This window comes from Folsomia candida, unplaced genomic scaffold, assembly GCF_002217175.1.
Source record: "Folsomia candida strain VU population unplaced genomic scaffold, ASM221717v1 Fcan01_Sc001, whole genome shotgun sequence".
In the NCBI taxonomy this organism is placed as follows: Eukaryota; Metazoa; Arthropoda; class Collembola; order Entomobryomorpha; family Isotomidae; genus Folsomia; species Folsomia candida.
The window spans coordinates 17,670,508-17,689,674 of NW_019091193.1; the positions used below are offsets into that span (position 1 = coordinate 17,670,508).

General features: G+C 35.5%; 3 protein-coding genes across 15 annotated transcripts in view; 1 reads left to right on the top strand and 2 right to left on the bottom strand.

Annotated features, from left to right (window-relative positions):
* Window positions 1-365: 365 nt before the first annotated feature.
* LOC110856997 (FERM domain-containing protein 5) lies at window positions 366-11,843 on the top strand. Of its 10 annotated transcripts, none has more exons than XM_035846237.1 (17): window positions 369-809; window positions 2,162-2,610; window positions 3,014-3,118; window positions 4,596-4,638; window positions 4,736-4,909; window positions 4,984-5,192; window positions 5,281-5,330; window positions 5,622-5,699; window positions 5,782-5,827; window positions 5,891-5,979; window positions 8,326-8,534; window positions 8,610-8,810; window positions 9,124-9,453; window positions 9,647-10,096; window positions 10,591-10,629; window positions 11,006-11,310; window positions 11,458-11,843. In XM_035846237.1, exons 2-14 carry the CDS (start codon window positions 2,299-2,301, stop codon window positions 9,955-9,957), a joined length of 2,157 nt encoding a protein of 718 aa, XP_035702130.1. In that variant the 5' UTR covers window positions 369-809; window positions 2,162-2,298; the 3' UTR covers window positions 9,958-10,096; window positions 10,591-10,629; window positions 11,006-11,310; window positions 11,458-11,843. The 10 variants fall into 10 exon arrangements, with proteins under 10 accessions (XP_021961283.1, XP_035702130.1, XP_035702132.1 ...); XM_035846239.1 differs by having other exon boundaries at window positions 10,591-10,609; XM_035846235.1 differs by having other exon boundaries at window positions 9,647-10,629.
* LOC118433858 lies at window positions 5,969-8,301 on the bottom strand. Of its 2 annotated transcripts, none has more exons than XM_035846247.1 (4): window positions 7,469-8,301; window positions 7,224-7,301; window positions 6,683-7,116; window positions 5,969-6,530 (listed from the first exon to the last, which is right to left on the bottom strand). In XM_035846247.1, exons 1-4 carry the CDS (start codon window positions 7,707-7,709, stop codon window positions 6,495-6,497), a joined length of 789 nt encoding a protein of 262 aa, XP_035702140.1. In that variant the 5' UTR covers window positions 7,710-8,301; the 3' UTR covers window positions 5,969-6,494. The 2 variants fall into 2 exon arrangements, with proteins under 2 accessions (XP_035702140.1, XP_035702141.1); XM_035846248.1 differs by having other exon boundaries at window positions 7,224-7,341; window positions 7,469-8,295.
* Window positions 11,627-19,167, bottom strand: part of LOC110843507 (lachesin) — a 42,311-nt gene continuing 34,770 nt past the window's right edge. The window contains exons 4-23 of one of the 3 annotated variants that reach the window (XM_035846245.1): window positions 18,930-18,994; window positions 18,462-18,525; window positions 18,351-18,380; window positions 18,238-18,286; window positions 18,047-18,151; window positions 17,930-17,980; window positions 17,302-17,358; window positions 16,994-17,015; window positions 16,917-16,921; window positions 16,814-16,827; window positions 16,679-16,726; window positions 16,563-16,611; window positions 16,450-16,481; window positions 16,328-16,367; window positions 16,218-16,247; window positions 15,211-15,314; window positions 15,092-15,146; window positions 13,658-13,735; window positions 13,344-13,460; window positions 11,627-13,275 (exon numbers count right to left, since the gene is read on the bottom strand). In XM_035846245.1, coding sequence (XP_035702138.1) covers window positions 13,127-13,275; window positions 13,344-13,460; window positions 13,658-13,735; window positions 15,092-15,146; window positions 15,211-15,314; window positions 16,218-16,247; window positions 16,328-16,367; window positions 16,450-16,481; window positions 16,563-16,611; window positions 16,679-16,726; window positions 16,814-16,827; window positions 16,917-16,921; window positions 16,994-17,015; window positions 17,302-17,358; window positions 17,930-17,980; window positions 18,047-18,151; window positions 18,238-18,286; window positions 18,351-18,380; window positions 18,462-18,525; window positions 18,930-18,994 — 1,164 coding nt within the window. In that variant the 3' untranslated portion in view covers window positions 11,627-13,126. Of the gene's footprint in view, window positions 13,276-13,343; window positions 13,461-13,657; window positions 13,736-15,091; window positions 15,147-15,210; window positions 15,315-16,217; window positions 16,251-16,327; window positions 16,368-16,449; window positions 16,482-16,562; window positions 16,612-16,678; window positions 16,727-16,813; window positions 16,828-16,916; window positions 16,922-16,993; window positions 17,016-17,301; window positions 17,359-17,929; window positions 17,981-18,046; window positions 18,152-18,237; window positions 18,287-18,350; window positions 18,381-18,461; window positions 18,526-18,929; window positions 18,995-19,167 lie in introns of all 3 variants that reach the window. The other 2 variants (XM_035846244.1, XM_035846246.1) reach the window with 2 other exon arrangements.

Consider the following 19,167-nt stretch of genomic DNA (forward strand, 5'->3'; position numbering starts at 1 on the left):
TATAGTATTTGCTATAATTTATTATTTGGCAGTGAGCAATGGCGGAGAAAGTATCAGGAACGGTATTATCTAAAGGAGCTCAATTTATTTGAACTACTGATACTATAAATAGGTATACACCTTTTCTTATACAAGTCGTTCAGCACATGCAAAATAAATAACCTACATAATCTCTACCTCGAAATCAAGTTATTGCTGTTCGTCATAAATTATAGGCTCACGGTTCAACCTTGATTCAATTAGGGGATGGAAATCTCTATAGATTTGGTTTTCTTGCCTTGCCAAAGCAAGCATTGGCGTGGATGAACTACGTTTCTCATATTCATTTTCCTCTGATTTATGGACCTTACATCTTTGGCCTTTGATGAGCTGAGATTGTAGGGTTTTGTGGTGGAGGAGGTGAGAAGAAAGCTCGACTGAGGAGTGAAAGCCGTGGGGAAAGGAGGCGGAAAGGAAGCTAAGAGTCGCGGACGTGTAGTCAAAGGGGAGCGAACGTTGAACGGATCGCTCTCCCCACAAGGCTTTTTGACAGCAAAAAGTGCGTCAAAAAGTCGAAACTGCTCTTTCCACCACCCTCCTCTTCGCCTGCCAACAGTATTCAGCTGACAACAATAACAATCAGAGGATCAGTCGGAGAGCCACGAATGAGGCAACGGTAAATTGGCATTGGCGATATTAATTTGTTTGGAACGGTTAACAGTGGTGTGGGTTTACTTCAATTGAGAAAAGAAAATCACAAGGGTCAAGTTTGACAGTTGGCCACTGAATTGGATTATTGAGAGACAGATTGTAAACATCATCTAATTAAGGTAAGTACATCGTTTGCAATTTTGTAAAATTTACTGCTGTTGACGGCGTAAAATATGTGCAGATACGAAAGTTCCTTGATATTATGCGTGCACGTTTAAATAAATATGCATGTAAATCTGCATACGTCAACAAGTATACATGTGAAAGGGATACAAGTGTTAGACATATCCCAAAACCAAGGAAGACCTTCCAGTAATACACAAGAATCATTGGAAATTCATAGACTCGTCGATAATTTATTTTAAACCATGCGTTATTCTCAGCAAGGCAAGCATTTATTTACGATACGTGGGTCCGTCTCATATTTCTGGATTACATTTATCATAATCTCGTAGCATATGATACCACCATTGCATCAAAATAACCAGAGCATGAGGAGTTAAAATTGTGACATTTGTGACCAACCTGATGTGCGATAAACTGCAAAAAAATAGTCACATATCCATTCTAAATGGTGAAAGTTAAGCCAAGTCAAAAGTTTCCGAAACTGACTTGTGAAAACACACCAGCTATTCCATTATTGCATAGGTATGTATGAATGAGCTATTAATGAGATTTCTCTCTGCAACTATTGAAGTCCATTCACTCTTCGGTTGCAACGGGTGAAAGCGGAGAGAGACAGACTGACTATTTATCCGCAGTGGTGGTGCTTTGTCTCTCGGGTGAAAATGAGGAATCAATAGATATCTAAAGCAACAAAAAACCGGCCAGGAATTAAAAAAAAAGTTGGTAAATCAAACAATGAGCAAGCTATGTATAACACAAGTGAGAAGTCTAAACATCCGCAGTGCCATAACGGGCTTTATATTTTTGTGCATATCTAATAAAGGCGAAAATACATAAAGTCATCAGTGCAAATAATTATAAGAATTGCAAAAAAATGTATACCCGCCCGGATAGTATTATTTGGCATTACAATTTTTTTTAGCAAAATTTCAACAGCATTAATTCGCTATTCACTCACAATTTTCGATATTAGAAACAAGTGAAAACCTAGCATTGTTATCTCCCTTACTCTTCTCAACAATGAAATTACAGTGAGCGAAGCGAAGACCAGACACTCGGCACTCCAATTACATATAATTCCTCCTCCACGATTGGTTTGCATCAACCCCCATTTTTTTGTGGAAACCACGTAATCGCATGTTGCCTGCGTGGAACACTTGTTGAAGTTCATATTCAACTGGAGGTGATGTAAGTAAAATTATCTCACCGTTCATCAAGGTACAGCATTACTGCCATTATTACCGCATCAATGTGATGTGCAACAGCGCGTTTACTGTAAGAGTAAAGATCATAGTCATACCTATTCACCTGACTGAATAGGGTTGGGGCTGATTTTTTTTTGCAGTGAATTAATCACGGCTCTGGTTGGTTGGATTTTGGGTTGCAAAAAAGAGTTGCAGTGAAATTGCGTGGATTGTTGAATTGTCAAAATTGCGAGTGACACGCGGCGGAGGTATTTCTACACCTCTCTCAGTCGCCTGAATGACGAAGGAGCTCCAGTTAGAAGAGGATCTTCAAGCAGCGAGTAGTGCTTCTGCTGCGAAGAACATCGACTCGGCGTTGTACCACAAGTCTTCTGAAGCTTTAAATGTTGGTGGTTCGCAATCCCATGTTCCAGCGTCTCTACCGATAACTGCAGAAACTCCAGAGTCTTGCCAATCGTCTCAGAGCTTCATCAGCTCTCCTCCAGCGTCCAAGATGATTCGCAGAAGTAGTAAGAGTGATTTGAGGGGTGGGTACAAATGCACAATTAGATTACTGGACGATAACGAGATTTTGCAGTGCGATTTTCTGGTGAGTACACAAGTTTTTTTTAAATAAGAAAGGCTGTTAATGTTTTTCTTATACCATCTTCACTCGCACTATTTTATTTTTATTTATCAAAAAATTGTGAATTTATAAGCTTTATTCAATATGTAAAGAATATTTTGGTGTTGTGCTTTTAAAATCTGTCAACCTTAGGATTAGTTAAATCTAAGTTTCTAAAGATTTTCTAACACAAGTTGCATGACGGAGATATGGTGTTGCTAATTATATTTCTGTGATTCAAGTTTGATACCTTGTTTTTTTAAATGTGGGAATAAGTGTTACATATTACAGTAGCTTTAAAATATTTAGATTGCGTGCCTTAGAAAATTTGAGTTTTGAGTATCGTTAACCGCTGTATTTATCACGATTTTCCATGTCGTATTTTCAGACTCATCACAAGGGGCAGTATTTAATGGATTATGTCTGCCGGCAGTTAAACATTGCAGAGAAAGACTATTTTGGTCTACGCTATGTGGATTCCAATAAACAAAGGGTAAGGTATAAAACTTGTTGATGTACTTATCGTAAACTTTGTTTTGGGAGGACATTAAATCAACTGGTTTCATTCAATCCCGGCCTTGGCGTGACAGAAAATAGATTTTGCAGACCTCTGCCTGCAAGTGCCTGCCAGATTAAAATATGATGATGGGTTACGACTTACGGGTTGGGGTGTTGCTCATAGTTTATATTACCTGCGTTTGTTTCCGTTATTGTTTATTATATTAAACTGGTCCAAAAACCAGAGGGTGATGTAAACGGATACAACATCACATATGTATATATACATAGTTTAATATGCATTAATCTGCTATGGAATTAGTTAGCCAACTGCATATACGTACAAGCTGATGTTATTATGTCAGTTCTGTTATTAGATGGATACCCTCGATTATATGCATACGCATGAATACGATTTCCGGTTAATACAGGGTCACAGATCCTATTTGCACAGTGAGAAAAACTGACCAAACTCATGGGCGGATAAGGTTTTTTGTATTTTCGCAATTTTACCCTCAAAACGTAGTTCTTTGGGGTGAATTTGACGTTTGGTTCACAAAAATCGGTCAACAAATGCCAAAGAAATCGACATCCGAAGTCGACCATCTCCTTCCGCATTTTTTCGAAGGAAAATTGTCACGTGGGAAAATTGTGGAGAAGTAGAACATATCCGGATGCAATGTTACTCGTTCTTCAACATATCGTGAACTTAGTTCCGCTTTAATTAGATCAATATCTAAATTAGCGGGACTGGCATCCCCAATAAAGTTGCAGCCCCAAAAAAGTTTTCGCGTACCGTTTTTCGAAAAATCGACGCCCTGACAAGGTGAGAAAATCTTTTGACCCAAACTCAAATTGGAAAAGTTGTTAAAATATGTCAGCTGCATGTGAGTAACGTCATCAAAATCAAAGTTTAAGAACAGGTCAGAAAAAGGCCAAAGTTCACGCGAAAACAAACTTTACAACGAAAATCTCTGGGAAAACGACCCAGTATGCAGCCGAGTAAAAACAAAAGCTAGGGATTTCAATTGTTCCTAACTCTCAGATACCTGTGACAAGTCCTGATGCCACTCCTTTAGATTTTTAATGGGTTTAGACTATTAAAATCATAGCTTCTTCTCAGACGAGCTCCAGTTTTTTTTGGTGTTTCGGAAAAACCTTCAGGTGGAGTTGAAGAAGATTTCTCTCCAAAATATAGGAAAACTAATGAATTCGTGAAAACGGCGATATAGGCTGGCTAGCCAAAGGTCTGAGGAACGTATTGAATAATCGAAACAAATTCATCGACGCCGAGTGAAGGTTTGAGGTCAATTTTAAAACCTGTGCAAATACGATCTGTGATCCTCAGTACATGAAACAGAAGCAGCAAATTAGTGTACATCTGTACATAGTATATACAATCTTACATTTTGTAGAGAACAAAAATGCAACCATTCAAATATCGTTTGTAAAAATGTATGATATATTTGTAGCACTGGCTGGATCTGGGAAAATCTATCATCAAACAGATGAAAGGTACATATGCATATCCTGATCTATTGACCAATTTAATGCTTGGTTTTGATTGTAATAAGGGGTATTTTGAAACATATTTTGTAACTGTTATTTACAGATAATGCATACATCCTCTGTTTCCGGTTTAAATTCTACCCACAGGATCCAATGCTTCTCAAAGAAGAAGTTACCAGATATCAACTGGTATTACAATTACGAAGAGATGTTCTTCATGGACGATTATTTTCCACGTTGTCCGACATGGCTACGATTGTGTCATTTATTTTGCAATGTACAGTAAAAAAAATTATTTGCTTCAATACTACGTGTAAGAAATAACATAAAATTTTGGCAACTATGTTCTAGCCGAACTTGGAGACTACGATTTAAGTGTCCACACAGGAAATTATGCCGCAGAATATGAGCTAATTTCTAGGCAAACCCAAGATTTGGAAGAAAAGGCGATGGAGCTGCATCAAAAATTGCGTGGCTTAACTCCTACTGAAGCTGATACTTTGTTTCTTAAAAAAGCCGCATCCTTAGATACATATGGATTGGACCCATGTCCTGTCAAAGTAAGACACTGCTATATTTGGTATATAACAGTACATTAATTCAAATTGTTGAGGTTGAGTAGAATTGTAGGAATTATGCTTTCTATAGGATCAGCAAGGGGAACAATTATATTTGGGCATTAACTACACCGGAATCAGGTAAATAAATATTTTCAATAGGTTCTGTACATGAGTATCAATAATTTATATTAAAATTGACTCTTGACCATGAATATCACTAATGATTATTCATCGTACTGTATTTTAAGTGAAAAATTATGATATTTATTTTATTGAATCTGATTTTTCTTTATTTTTATCTCTTATTTTATAATTCCAATGGATGGATGCATCATAAATAAAACTTTCAATTTGTAGAGGATAATATTAGGAAAAGATATTTTGGTAGAAAATTAACTAATCATTAAAGACTTAATTTTGTAATTTCAGAAGCCAAGAGATGAACAACTACCGTAAAGTTACTCACTTCAAATGGACCCAAATTACAAAGCTCAACTATGAAGCCAAGTAGGTTTATATTATGCCGCAAAACTTAGTATTGCCTGAATTATACCCCGTGAATCTCTTTACTTAAAAAAATCCTTTACAGAATGTTCATTATTCATCTCTCCATTCCAGAAGATTCCAGGATCAAGGTAGGAAGGTGTTAATGCGTCTCAATTTCACTATAATTAATGGTATGAAATGCCATGTTTTAGAAAAAGGAGACCGTTGGTTTCAAATGTCTAACTTCCAGTGCTTGCAAATTCTTGTGGCGTTCTGCTGTGGAACAAAGATTGTTTTTCAAGTAAGTTTATTGATAACAGACGTGGCAGAATTTTATAACAACGCCATATTACTAGTACCCGTTTTGTCAAGAAAAAACAGCATACATAAATAATGCCGCTCTGTATTTTTATACATTGATAGTGATTGCATTTTCGGACACAGACGCATTTTATAATTTGAACATGTAATATTTTATGTCAGGCATGCATTATTTAAAAACTAGGTTATAAAAAGTTGTATACATATTAACAACAGAAGTTGAATTTTTCAACAATTTTCAAGACTTTAAAAATGATGCAAAGCGTAATGGACATTACTTGGGATATTATAGATTGCACGCATATACTTTTTAGGTACCGTGTAGATTGTTTATCTAAATATGATCTCTACATGAAAAGTCAGGATAAGTGTGAGTGCGATCTTGCATTCCTGTGAGCTAGTTGTGTTTATATGTGCTTGTTTAATGGATTCTTGTAGATAGTTTGTCATTGACGATTTTTTCCATACCGAGCGCAGGCATGTTTGGCATCGGACTTATTGAAGAGATTTAATTGTGATGGACGCACAAATCTAAGATTTAATTTAAAGATCATTAAGGGCATCCAAAATTGTGAGTCTTCACATTATTTCAGTTCCTGTATTCCTGCGCTAGTGACTGATAGTCTTCAGTAGACTTTATAAGAAGAGTCTCTGGATCAGGATCTGGCACATTAATTACTTACGGCAAAAGTGTCACACGGAAGTTGACGGCCGACACCACCATGTTCGCTTTCTGCAATTGAGTTTGAGCGTGACCTTTTCATGCATTCATCATAACTGGGTGGTGGAGGTTCCACCCTTTCCATGTAATCGTCCAATTTCTCATTTGAATTACGAATTTGCAGATGAGCTTCAAGATAGTTTGGTGGCGGTGAAAGCTCCTGTTGATAATGTTGGAACGGATGATGTAGTTCCAAGTTTTGGCTTAAATTAGGGCTAATAGAATATGGAGAATAAACTCTTGTTGTAAATGCTAGTGCCATAGGTAAATTTGCTATCATTCTCATCCCTGTACTTCTTCCGTCCTCATAAACGTATGGCTGACATATTGTGTACTCGTTTATGTTTTCATCCGGAGCTGCTATGTAACCAAGATTTTCTACACGTTGAACATTCACTAAAGTAAAAAAAATAATATATATATATGTGATCATTTAATGGTTAGTTAATTGTTTCAAAGTACACATTAGCTTTCATAAAATCCAAATAAAGATTAGTATATACCTTCTGGTAAAAGAGAAAGTTGTATTCTTCGTCTTCTCAAGGCCGCTTTGCTTTTGAAGCAGAGAAATTTCTTGTCGTCTGTCAAGTACACGAATAACCGAATGCAGCACATCATAAGCTATGCAAAATAAAACTTTAGTATCAATAACTATTTCACCATTTAATTACACCATTAAAGATAAGTTAAGTAGGTCATATTAATAGTGTACCTAAATATTTGAGAAAGATGCTCAATTTTCACTTACAAAAAATAGGAAGAATCCTCCAAAAAGAATGGCTAAAACAAACAATGGCAACTCTTCCATCAATTTGGAGAAGGAAGCAAATTTGATGAGAAAATTTTTTCAGAAATTCATTGTAAAATTTCGACGTAGATTGGATTGGCGCTTTAAATGTTTTATAAGGGAATCGTTGGAGAAAGTATTGATCGAGTTTTTGTGTGCAGTAGCTTTGCTTTCTTTCCATCCCGTTGTTCCACCTCCACATCGTAGTTGACTACTGGAAGCATGAGTGAGTGTAAGTCACCACTTCATGGGAAAAACAGTGGAAAAAGTCGTTGTGTGTAGACAACTCATTCATATGAGAGGAAACTACACAAGTTATTTAAACGGTATAGGAGAAATTGAGGGCGAAATGGTATGGCCATATACCCTTTCATATACCCTTTTCTCTGTAACGAACTAAACATGACAGCAAAACGGGAAGAACAGAAAATACATACAACAAGCTTTTGAATTTCCCTTTACAATTTTTTGCATATATTCTAATTCTAAAAAATATTAGCACTCATTGCCTCTGGCACTGTTAGGAAATAATTAAGAAATGCAGAGAATCATGGGATTCATCCTCTGCTATTTAGCATCCCTACATTTCTACTGTTTTAGATTACGGCTGCAAAGACATAATGAAATAAAATTATTTTATGGCTTTTAAGAATTTTACGAAATTGAAATTTCAAGCTTTTGGATCTGCTTGATATCAATGTTTATAACACGTAATAATGCATAACATGGGGCTATTTTATTTCGTTTATTTTCTCAAAGCGGATTTAGGTTTAATAATAATATTGTAATTAAGCTTATGGTTATGTTTTATTTTTTAGTTGTGGTTCTGCGACAGACGTTCCAAATTCTGTGCGTGGTGGCGGAATTTTTGGTTCGAGAGTACGGTATCATGGAAGGGTCCAAAGAGAGATTTTAGAAGACCCAGGCCCGTTGCGTGCATCCGATGCGGTGATACAAAGGACCCCTTTATATCGGTCATTGCAGAGAAACAAAACTAGAAGTTTGCCTCATAGCCCCACTCACCCAGGTACTACCAATTTCAACTAGTTCTGTACATTTTGAGTAAGGCTGCTAAGTAAGTGTGGTATTTCGATTGGTCAAGGTTACGATAGTTTGCCACGATCTAACCATTCTGCCCCACCAATGGATGGAGCCAGATTGGACGCAACAATGATGGGTACTTTGGGGTCTTCGACATCTCTGCCACTGTCGACTTTGTCATCGCCATACTACCCGGAACACACGCTGCCAATGTTAGAGACGCTGCGAGAATCTGAAGATTCTCCTAGAGTAGAGGAGAAAGGTAAGTCGTTGAAATCAAATTTGTTAGCCCTGCTGCTCAATATTACTTTCTTTCGATTTTGTTTTATTTTGCGAATGACACCGCACACAAAAGCTTTATATCTCACGTTTTCTTTTACCATATCAGATAATTTACCGTTTCGATTTACTTATCTGGTTATCTTTGGATAACTTGAATTGAAACTAAATGGTGTGGGTCATAACTGAGTAGATACATCTATTGGTACATACGTGCATACGTATGTTTGTGATATACACGTGTGTGACGATGTGTCTCCGTTTTTGAAACATTACCAACTTGGTAAATTGATTAGGAAAAGGATCAAAGCTTACTCGGAATGACAGTATTCGATCTACCTCGTCCATTATGTCGTCCGTCTCAATGGATGATCCTGATTTAAGTTTCCTTCAAACTCGTGTCCTGACAAAAGAAGATGCTCAATTGCTGGGCAGCAAAGAGGTGCTCACGATTATTTCCGAAGAACGTGAGGATGATCAGGAAGCAAATAATGTTAAAAATATTGCAAATGGCCATTCTCGAGTATTATATCCACACAAAAAATCTTCGCATAACCAAATCGAAGATCTCAAGGTTTCAAACGGAGTAGACCCTCTTTTATCTAATTCGCGTGATACTGATTCTGGTATGTTGTTAATTTGCTGCTTTAATAATTGTTTAATTATTTACTTGCAAAATCGCTTGTTTTATGAAGTTTTGCTTCATATTCATGCTTTTCTTATACCTATCTTGAAATTCTTATTTCTGTACATATATTTTCATTTCCACCTGCACAAGGTGTTTGGGTAGAAAATAAAATGATTTACTTTTCTTTGCAGCGTTTGCATACAATGAAGGAGGAGGGGATGCAATTGCAACTGAAGCATTACGCGAAACCAAAATTGACAACTTGTCGTCACTTGGGAAACCGAAACATGGATTTGCTGCAATGTGGAAAATCTTTATCGTGTGCTTCATTTGTGTCATTGTTGCGTTATTGCTTGTAGCTATTATGGTGATTGAATTGGATGTGGATTTGTGCAGACGAATGCGTCACATTCCAGAAGTTGAATATTTTCAGTATGAAGTCTACCAGCCCTTTAAATCATATATGAAAGCCAAACTTCATGGAATTGAACATTTTAATTAATTTTTACCTCAATCTTTTATTATCTATTGTGACAACATTTATTTTCGCATATTTTCATGAACCCTCCCTCAAGTTCTACTTGTCTTTCAATAATTTATGAACCTAGAGATTAGTTTGCTGTGTTCAACAATAATCTTTAGTAAGGTTAATTGAAATTGGATTGGTATTGATATTAACTAGCTAATATCCTTTGATATTAATCTTGTTAGCATTGAGATGTCATTGAGTTCATTAATTGTTATATCCTGTGCAATAGTTTGCATATTTTTTAGACCTAGGATTCGCGTGTCAACAAATATGAAAGTTTTGTGCAAAGGTTTTTAAACAGCGCCACCTTACTTCCTTTTCTTTCTTATTTGTTTCTTTATTTTTTGTCCGAGTACAGGAAAGAATGACGACAAGGCAACGCTGTTTAAATACCTTGTGTAATTGGCGGTCATCAACATGGCCTGCTTCAGAGTCCATGCTATTATCACGATTTCCATCAAATTTAAATTATGATTGGCTAGAAATAGTTAAGTGCTAAGTCAATTTTGAAAAATAACTGACTCAAGAAATCGGATTCGATCGTGCTGATAGCATGCACTCTTGAGCACGCTTATGTCTTGTTAACTTATTAATTCTATTTACCAGTAAACTCATAAAAAGACAAGTAATACTTCGAAGAAAAACGTACGAGGTTATCGTTCTCAGACTATTCTAACACTTCCAAGAATTTGTACTCTATGACCCAACAACTCCCTCAAACGTGCGAATATCTTGAAATTCGTCAAAAATCCAAATTTGATAATTGTTATACTTTTTAGTCCCAGTTGTATTTAATATTGATCTGTGCTAATTAAGTTCAGCTATTTTTATTGACTCAAGTATTGAAAATACAAAGGTTGACGTGTAGTTGGTAGTGGTTTTCTTTTCGCCATTTTAGGGTGCAAATTGGGCCATTGAGTCAAACCACTTTCATACACTTAAGACATATCCTACCGAAATGTAACACTGAGAACCTCGTACGTATTTCTCCTTTGTGGATTTTGCTATATTATATTGTCAGCTTCAGCAATAACCACGGTGTGATCATGACCAGCCTGTAATCATTAATGGTGAAAATATGTACATTTTACAAATCTCAGAACTTTAATCTCAGCTTTCAAAATACTTAAAATTAGCAAGCCAATGGGTTGTTACATATGTGTATATTATAAAAGACGTGTTGCAATAAGGTTGTATAGACATTATCTAACTGCAAAAGTCGAAGAATTCATAAGTTATAGTGAGGGTATTCGTTATTTCTTCGTATCCGTAGTATCGTAAAATAGTTTACGAAGATAAAACAAGGGGTCAGCTTTCGTAAAAATCGTAAGCGTAGTAACGCGATTTTCGATGAGAAAATCTTACGACGCTTACAAAATCTCGTAAGCGTCGTAAGTTATTTTACGATACGAAGAAATAATGAATACCCTCAGTGATTATAAATGTGCATGTATATACATATTTCTTCTGTAGTTAGGGTATTTTAGTCTTTGACTTGGTTTTTAAATGTTTGTTGAACATATAAAATACATAATACGTCCCTTTAGTACAAGACAGTAATAAATAAGTAATTGGATACGATTGTCTCAACGACAGCTGCATAATTTTCTATGAGAAACAACTTCAAGCTTTTGAGTGTTGAATTCTGGTGGACTCAATCAACAGTATTATTACGAATCTGGAGATTATTATTACCGAATTATTACTATATTTTTTTATATTTTAAATTCGAATTGTGTTTTGTGATATCTCTGATGGCTTTAATTTTTTAATTTGACGATCAATTTTTCTCTGCATTTTATGTTGTTCAACTCTGTAACGTGTTGTGATGCTATAAAAATAAAAATATTAAGCAACTATAATTTGCATACAAATGTTTTTGTTTATTTATTTCATTATCTATATATATATGTATGTACATGTACGATATCATATTAAAGTCATATTTCAATTCCTATAATAAATCGGATATCAGGAAACATCAAACTTGCCTGGTAATACATAATTATGTATTACCAGGCAAGCTTAAGCTTGTCCAAAATTACATGTTGCAGGTATGTAGATAGGTTATACTTTTGTACATGCATACATATACATTCATTAGCTTTAACCTAGCTACTGGTTTGCTAATACACGTCGTGTGTATCTTATACGTAAATATCTGCGTTATGACTAGTTTCCAGAGTACATACATATTTGCTAAATTATGTTTTTAGTATCAATCAGCTCAGTGTTTTTTGATTTTTATGAGTTACAGGGTAGGAATTATAGACTTTAACTCCACCCAATACATGTGTCTGTATATAAGTACATATATAATATGCATATTAAATTTAAACGTGCCAATTCATTTTCGCATATGCTTTTGTAAGGTACTTGACTACAATAAATTATCAGATAGGAATGTCTTATGTACCCGACTTACAAAATTCCTACTGCTGCGTATTTTTGTACATAATAATTATGTAATAATCAAATGCCGATCAAATTTTCTAACGCTTTTAGGGGGATGCTAAATCATATTGATAAATTCATGTTTTATGTCACTTTTTGAAGAGGTCTGGACGTTCTTTCGCAACCAGCCCATTTATGTCACACGTTAAAAGCTGCCGTAATGCATGACCAAGGGAGAATGGGTTCAAAAAGTCAATTTTTGAGTGACCTAATTTACGAACAGCCTTAGAATTATATGCTAAATTAACATTGTTCATATAGATTTCAGACTACTTAGAATATATTATCTTACTTTAAGGTAATTAGTCTTTCTGTATTTGAGGTTGTAGGTATTTTCCATAATTACTTATAAAGCATCATTGCTAAATACTTTTCAAATACTCGTATAACTATTATTACATAACTTTTGTGAACTACACAAACTTTAGCACGGCAAGGAGACCAAGTATATTATATTATCCTGTGGTGTTTGAAGCATCTTTATAATTTTTGACGGTTCCTTTAGTTACGGTTCTTTATAGTAATAATATTTAAGGATCTGGTCTAAAGTTGAGCAATGCTGAAGTTATATAATAATTTCATCTTGTTGGATACTTATTAATGCATAATTATCTATACACGAAAGTAATTCTCAGTTTAACTACCGGTCTTCAGTTATTTCTCGCTGACCACGTGAAACTTTGTAACTTTACCGAGTAAATAAAATATTAGAAATAGAAAATATTTTCTGAATATTTGCTTGGTTTGCTATGGAAATACTACAAAAGGATAAAACTATGAAGAGAGAAGCTTCAAGATGTCGAGATGACGAATCTCCATCTGGATTTTGAATTTGTACTGCAAAAAATGAGAAACAATGCATGCATCTTCTTGTATATATTGTAAATACACTTTAAAGAAATTACCAGCAGTTGTAGATTGTGGTTTCATTGCATTGTTGTGGTCACTTTCCCTACGACTCGTCTTTGTGGACTGAGACTTTGTTTTTGTCGAATGGGCTGTGCCATTTTTCTTCGCCGAAGCTGAAATTGTTTGTTTTACAAATAAATAATGCTCATCTAAGAGTGTCACATGCAAAGAACAGACACGACAATGTACTTCCTCGGTCGAATTCAAGTAAATCATGCGGTGCTCTTCGAAGTGAACAGTACAAAAGCAAAAGCAAATGATGGAAATGTATGAAACGTAATAAAATCAAGAGAAAAGTGCAGAAGGTAACCTTTCTCTGGGTTAGTAGCGCTACTACTGGACGAAGGCAATGTGGTTGGTTTGGCCGCAACCGTTGACGACACCAAAGCTGTCATTCACAAATCATATTGGATGTTAAATAACCATTGATTGATCGTTCTGTTGTGTGCACTTGGAAATTGTAGCCGTAAATCGTCGTTTGTTTGACTTCGGATTCTGCAAGTACCCTGACTTGAATTCTTTGAATAAATAAATTATCCAGGCCAGGAATATATGTATGTATTTTACATAAGTAATCTATTTCCACTTGCATACTGCATGCTAAAGCTAAGGCAGATGATGCACTATGTAGGGCTGGCCTATGATGCAAGGTTGGACTAAATATCTAGTAACGACTAATCCAAAACAAAATGACAATATCGTTTTGTATGTGAGGCATGTGTTACCGCAACGATCTCAGCGATATAGATTCTTAAATTTTAAAATGCGCTTTGAACATTTATAACCACCAGAATTTATAAAGAATGTAGACATGCTATTCTAACTTAATAAATGCATACATGCCTTGGATTGCACACCATTAAATTGCACAAGCTTAAGACAAGTCCAAAGCCAATCAGAAATCTCGGTTAAAATGAAAAAAGAAAGCCGTGGGTTTTAAGATGATGGTGTTTTCGAGGATTCATTCATCGTACCCCCGAAAAATGGGTTTCAGCGTGAGAACAGAAGGAGATGTGGTGGATAAAAAATGAATTGATGGCTGCATGTGGCTGTTCGAAAAGAGAAACGAGTGATGACAAATGGATCAAGCCGGCTGACAATCAAACGGAGAAAGTATGGGGACTGAATTCAAAGCTTTTGGCTTGCTGGTGAGGTTTGCTATTTAATAACAATGCGTAACATAGGGTCAGACCCACAATTCAACCATCTCAAAAAACTTCATCAATGACTTGCAGTTGGAAAGCATCATTTCTCAAGTGACTGGCATCCCCAGCAAAAAACACTGTTGTGCAATATTCAGAGAATATTGGGCAAATATGAGGGCGATAGAAAATAACCAACAGTGATCAAAACTATTCATAGCAGACGATGCACAACAATCTCAACTAATAAGGAAGCATGTGATAATTTGGCATCTAATAATAGTCATTCTCGAGGCACTTGCATATTATCAATCAATAGGGTAACAAGATGAAGGAAACGCTGTAGAATCCAACGACTGTGGTGGCTAGATTAGTGTCGAATCATGCAAACCATGCAAAACGAAAACTATGCGGTACAAGCAGAAGCAGTATCAATCAAAAATCAATCTTTTTATTTTTTGTCGAATGCAATTATTGTAAGTGAAGTTTTAGGTATAAAGAATTCAAAAACGCAGAGATTGATATTGATGTGCCACAATAGACTCTAAACATACCATAATACTTTTGATGTAATTAAAATAGAAAAGCGGTGTGAGACTTACGTAATATTTGGTAAATTTTAATCTGACCATCCGTAGAACCCAACGAGTTCTTGGACTAATAAATAAAAATGCTGGTTAAAAATGTCAACCTTTTAAACATTTAGTATAAAATCAAATACCAGGCAGGCATAACTTCCATAATCGGGAGGTTGAATCCCTCTAATTGTAAGTCGCATTGTCACTTTATACGCATTGTCCAGCAAGACAGGTTCGTATTTTTCTCCTTATAAACGCACAAAAAAAATATTATGATTTACTTTAACCACACATTTCAAGAAAGTCGTCAATACTCCACATATTGATATGATACCAAAGGAAAAAAGTGGGAAGGCACCTTGCCAAAAAGTAACCAGAATGAACAGATATCTCGGCTTCGTTCAGAAATTCTTTGCAGTGAACACAAAATCAACTTTTGCTACCCTCAGCGAAAAATGATATGAGAAGGAAAGTATTGCAAAATAACCACAGGTATTTTCATTTTAAGATGTCTTTTCTGTTACGAAAGAAATAGGAAAGGATATGAAAGGGGATCAATAAATAAGATTTTGAATCCGAAAGATGAAAAGAGACAGGGTCTCAAGATGCAATATTGAAATTGAATAGCAAAAATGTGAGATTTCAGAAAGTTTGTGACTGATTTAGACGATCTCCGTTGTTTTGCACATACATATAATAAAAATTTGACAAACTCTGTGCAGTAGCAAATTTTGATATAAACTTCCCCAATGCATACGTAAATGAGTGTTTCGTAAACAGTAGATGCTTAATAATAAGTGAGGAGCAATATTTACTATCCTATTGTGTCAATTTGAAAATCTATAGTCCGGAAATTGTATTGTAGGGTTGCGACACTAGCAACTAAGTTTCTGCTTAAATGGGTTGGTAGAATAATTTGCCATAAAATTTGACATTTGGCACATGACTGATTTTTATGTCTCCTGACGTAAGAATTACCGTTTCATTGCGTTGCTACCAACTCAAAATTGTGCTTTTGGATTCTCTCAATTTGAGCAGTGAGTTTGGTAAGACCCATGTAAGTATATGGTTGGCGTTTAATTTTTACTTGGGGAAAAATGAGACGTGCTGGAAACTGGAGCAATAAACATGCCCCACGATGAGAACTTACCATTATAGCTGTCAATAGGAGAACCATCAACTGCTGTTGGACAGAAGGGGTAAATAAATTCATACAGGTACATACATAAATTTGTCTGGGTGAAGAGGATGCATACTTACGAGAAACAATAATGTCCCCGTTGTGTTTGACCCAGTAGTTCTATTGAAAATAGAACAAGAAAATAAGTATGCGTACGTATGTTGCATGTATCTAAAAAAAAGTTTAATTTTACTCCACTCACGATAGATTTGGGATACGCTTCTGATTGGCACTCTAATTTAGTAATTACACATATTTTACGCACTAGAACAAACTCTTCAAAATAAACAAAAGTTGTCTCGTGTAAAAAAGTACCTAAGATAACGTCGTCCCCCTCGGCAACTCCGATCAGTTGTTGTTGAACCTGGAATAAATAAATTAATTTCAGTTTGAAGTGACATTCAGACTGGAATTAGCAAATTATTTATTACCCATATCATGGGAGGGAAGTGGACGATAATTAGAATGCGGCGGCTGACCTACATATTAATATACATTATTTGTATTATTTTCGTAATATTCATAGCTCTGATAAGGTAATTGCATTGTATTAAATATGTGCGAACCTTTGGAGCAACACCTTTTTGGAGCGTGAGACATAATAATTGATATAATTAGTGATTAGTTTCACTCATGGTGAAAGTACCAGTTTCCTTTCTTGTTACTTACCATTACTGAAAAAAATCAAGTAAACTTTTATTGTTTTGTTAAATGTCATGAAAGGTGATGTAATTTTTACGATTTACCTAGCGATGCAAAGATAAGCCCCTAAAATGAAATAGTAATTTTATCAATTTCACCTCTCATTAACTACTTATAAATGACATTGAGGGTATTCATTATTTCTTCGTATCCTTAGTATTCTTCGTATCGTAAAATAACTTACGACGCTTACGAGATTTTGTAAGCGTCGTAAGATTTTCTCATCGAAAATGGTGTTACTACGCTTACGATTTTTACGAAAGCTGACCCCTTGTTTTATCTTCGTAAACTATTTTACGATACTACGGATACGAAGAAATAACGAATACCCTCATTATAAAGTATAAGTTACCCATGTGAAGCCGATTCACTTTGCTGATATTGAATACTGAGCCCTCAATTGTTTCAACTAAAACAATCCACAAATTTTGTTTATTTACAATTTTTGAACAAGTGGCCTCGTGATGGCATCGTGGATCGTGAAAACCAAAGGTGAGAAGGAATGAGGAGAGAAAGCTGAGGCCGATTACGCGAGGAGTAAGTGGAGGGCGAGTGATGTTATCGTGAACGGATTCATTTCTCACTCAATTTCATTTCCTTTATCAATTTAGTGATATCCCCTCCGTCTCGCTTTTGGCTTACCACCTGCAGCGATACTCTGTCTGTTTGTTTGTCGACTTTCTCCATTGTGTTAGCCCCACTCTAGTTTGACTTATTATTACGAACGAACGACTCAAATTTTCACTGCCCATTTCACGCACACAGCAATACCACCAACCAACCCAACAACCTCCTCTGTCAATCTCAATCTAAAAAATACGATATGACTGATACGAGAGAAAAACAAACCTCAAGTTTAATCAAATATATGATTCTCACTTCCTGACAAGAAGACGAAGATTGGAGTTTTTAAACCAATTTTTGTTGAATAATTTGTTGCATTGTTTGTCTCGAAGAAAGTATGACGGAATTTATCTTACCTAAATCTTCCCCGTATGGAATTTTTTGCTTGTCCTCTCTCTGCCAACTTACTGGAAGTATGGAGTTTAATTTGATTTAGACTCACGTGTAGCTTTAAACTATGAGTTATCAAAAACCTGTCGGTTGGGGAAAGCCAGTAGCGGCGCAGATTAGAGAAACATTTGTTCCCTCTCTCACAACCATATCGGTGCTTGTTGGGTAGTCCAAAATATCGGGTGGGACTAGTGACGATTCAATTATGTGACTTTAATTCTTCATAAATAACGTTAAGTGTTTAAGTACTCGAAGTTGGGAGATATGAACTTACCGACAACTTGCAGGTAACCCAATTGAGACAGCATCGGGTCAGTATTCACCTATATATTTGCAGATGTCAGTTAATCCTACCTTACAAAAATTTGCATAGATTGCTTATATCACCTGACACATGTAGTAGCCTGCATCAGATTGCTAATTTGATAATAATAAAGAAACCGTTTAAATTAATCCGGTCTGGAATCATGATTAGCGATAACTTGGACATAAAACTACCTTCGCATGTCGGATGTGTAAGTTCCAAGCCCTGCTCTCAGTGTGTGATAGTCCAATCCGGTGACTGAAGTGAAATTTTTTAAATCTTAATAATTTTGCTTAGTATATATAGCTTATATTTTGCGTTGCTGTAGAGATTGAGTTAATTGCAATATGTACGAGTATCGAAAGTTTGAATAAATTGCTTTATCAAATCACCATGTCTTCCGACAAAGCCATTTTAAATGTGCAAGTATTTATTTCTCATGTTAAACTTCGATTTAAATATTCATCTATCTAAATGAAGGTTTTTACACGGGCGATACCGAGATTTTATTTATACTCGAAATTGATTGCAGTGCAAACTTAGTTATTAATCTGAGAAAATTATTATTGTTTAAGTTTTACATATGTATGTATGTTGATATATTGTGAATTACAATCTTTATTTGGGCATAATGAATCTTGCGTGGAGTGTAAATTGCTTACCTTCTCGAAATGACATGAGAGCCAATTGTTAATATAGTTTGAGTCGAAACCCTCAAAAATGCGACCTTTAAAATATCAAACATGTAATTAATAAACATGTTATCGCAAGTTTGTCTTTTTGTCGTAAAACCTATGTGTACAATAAGTCATTGAGCAGCAACATTTCACAAAAAACGTCAAAAAAAAAGAACTGGTAGAAATACTCGTCTCAAAATTATCAAGGTACTTGTTAAAGTGC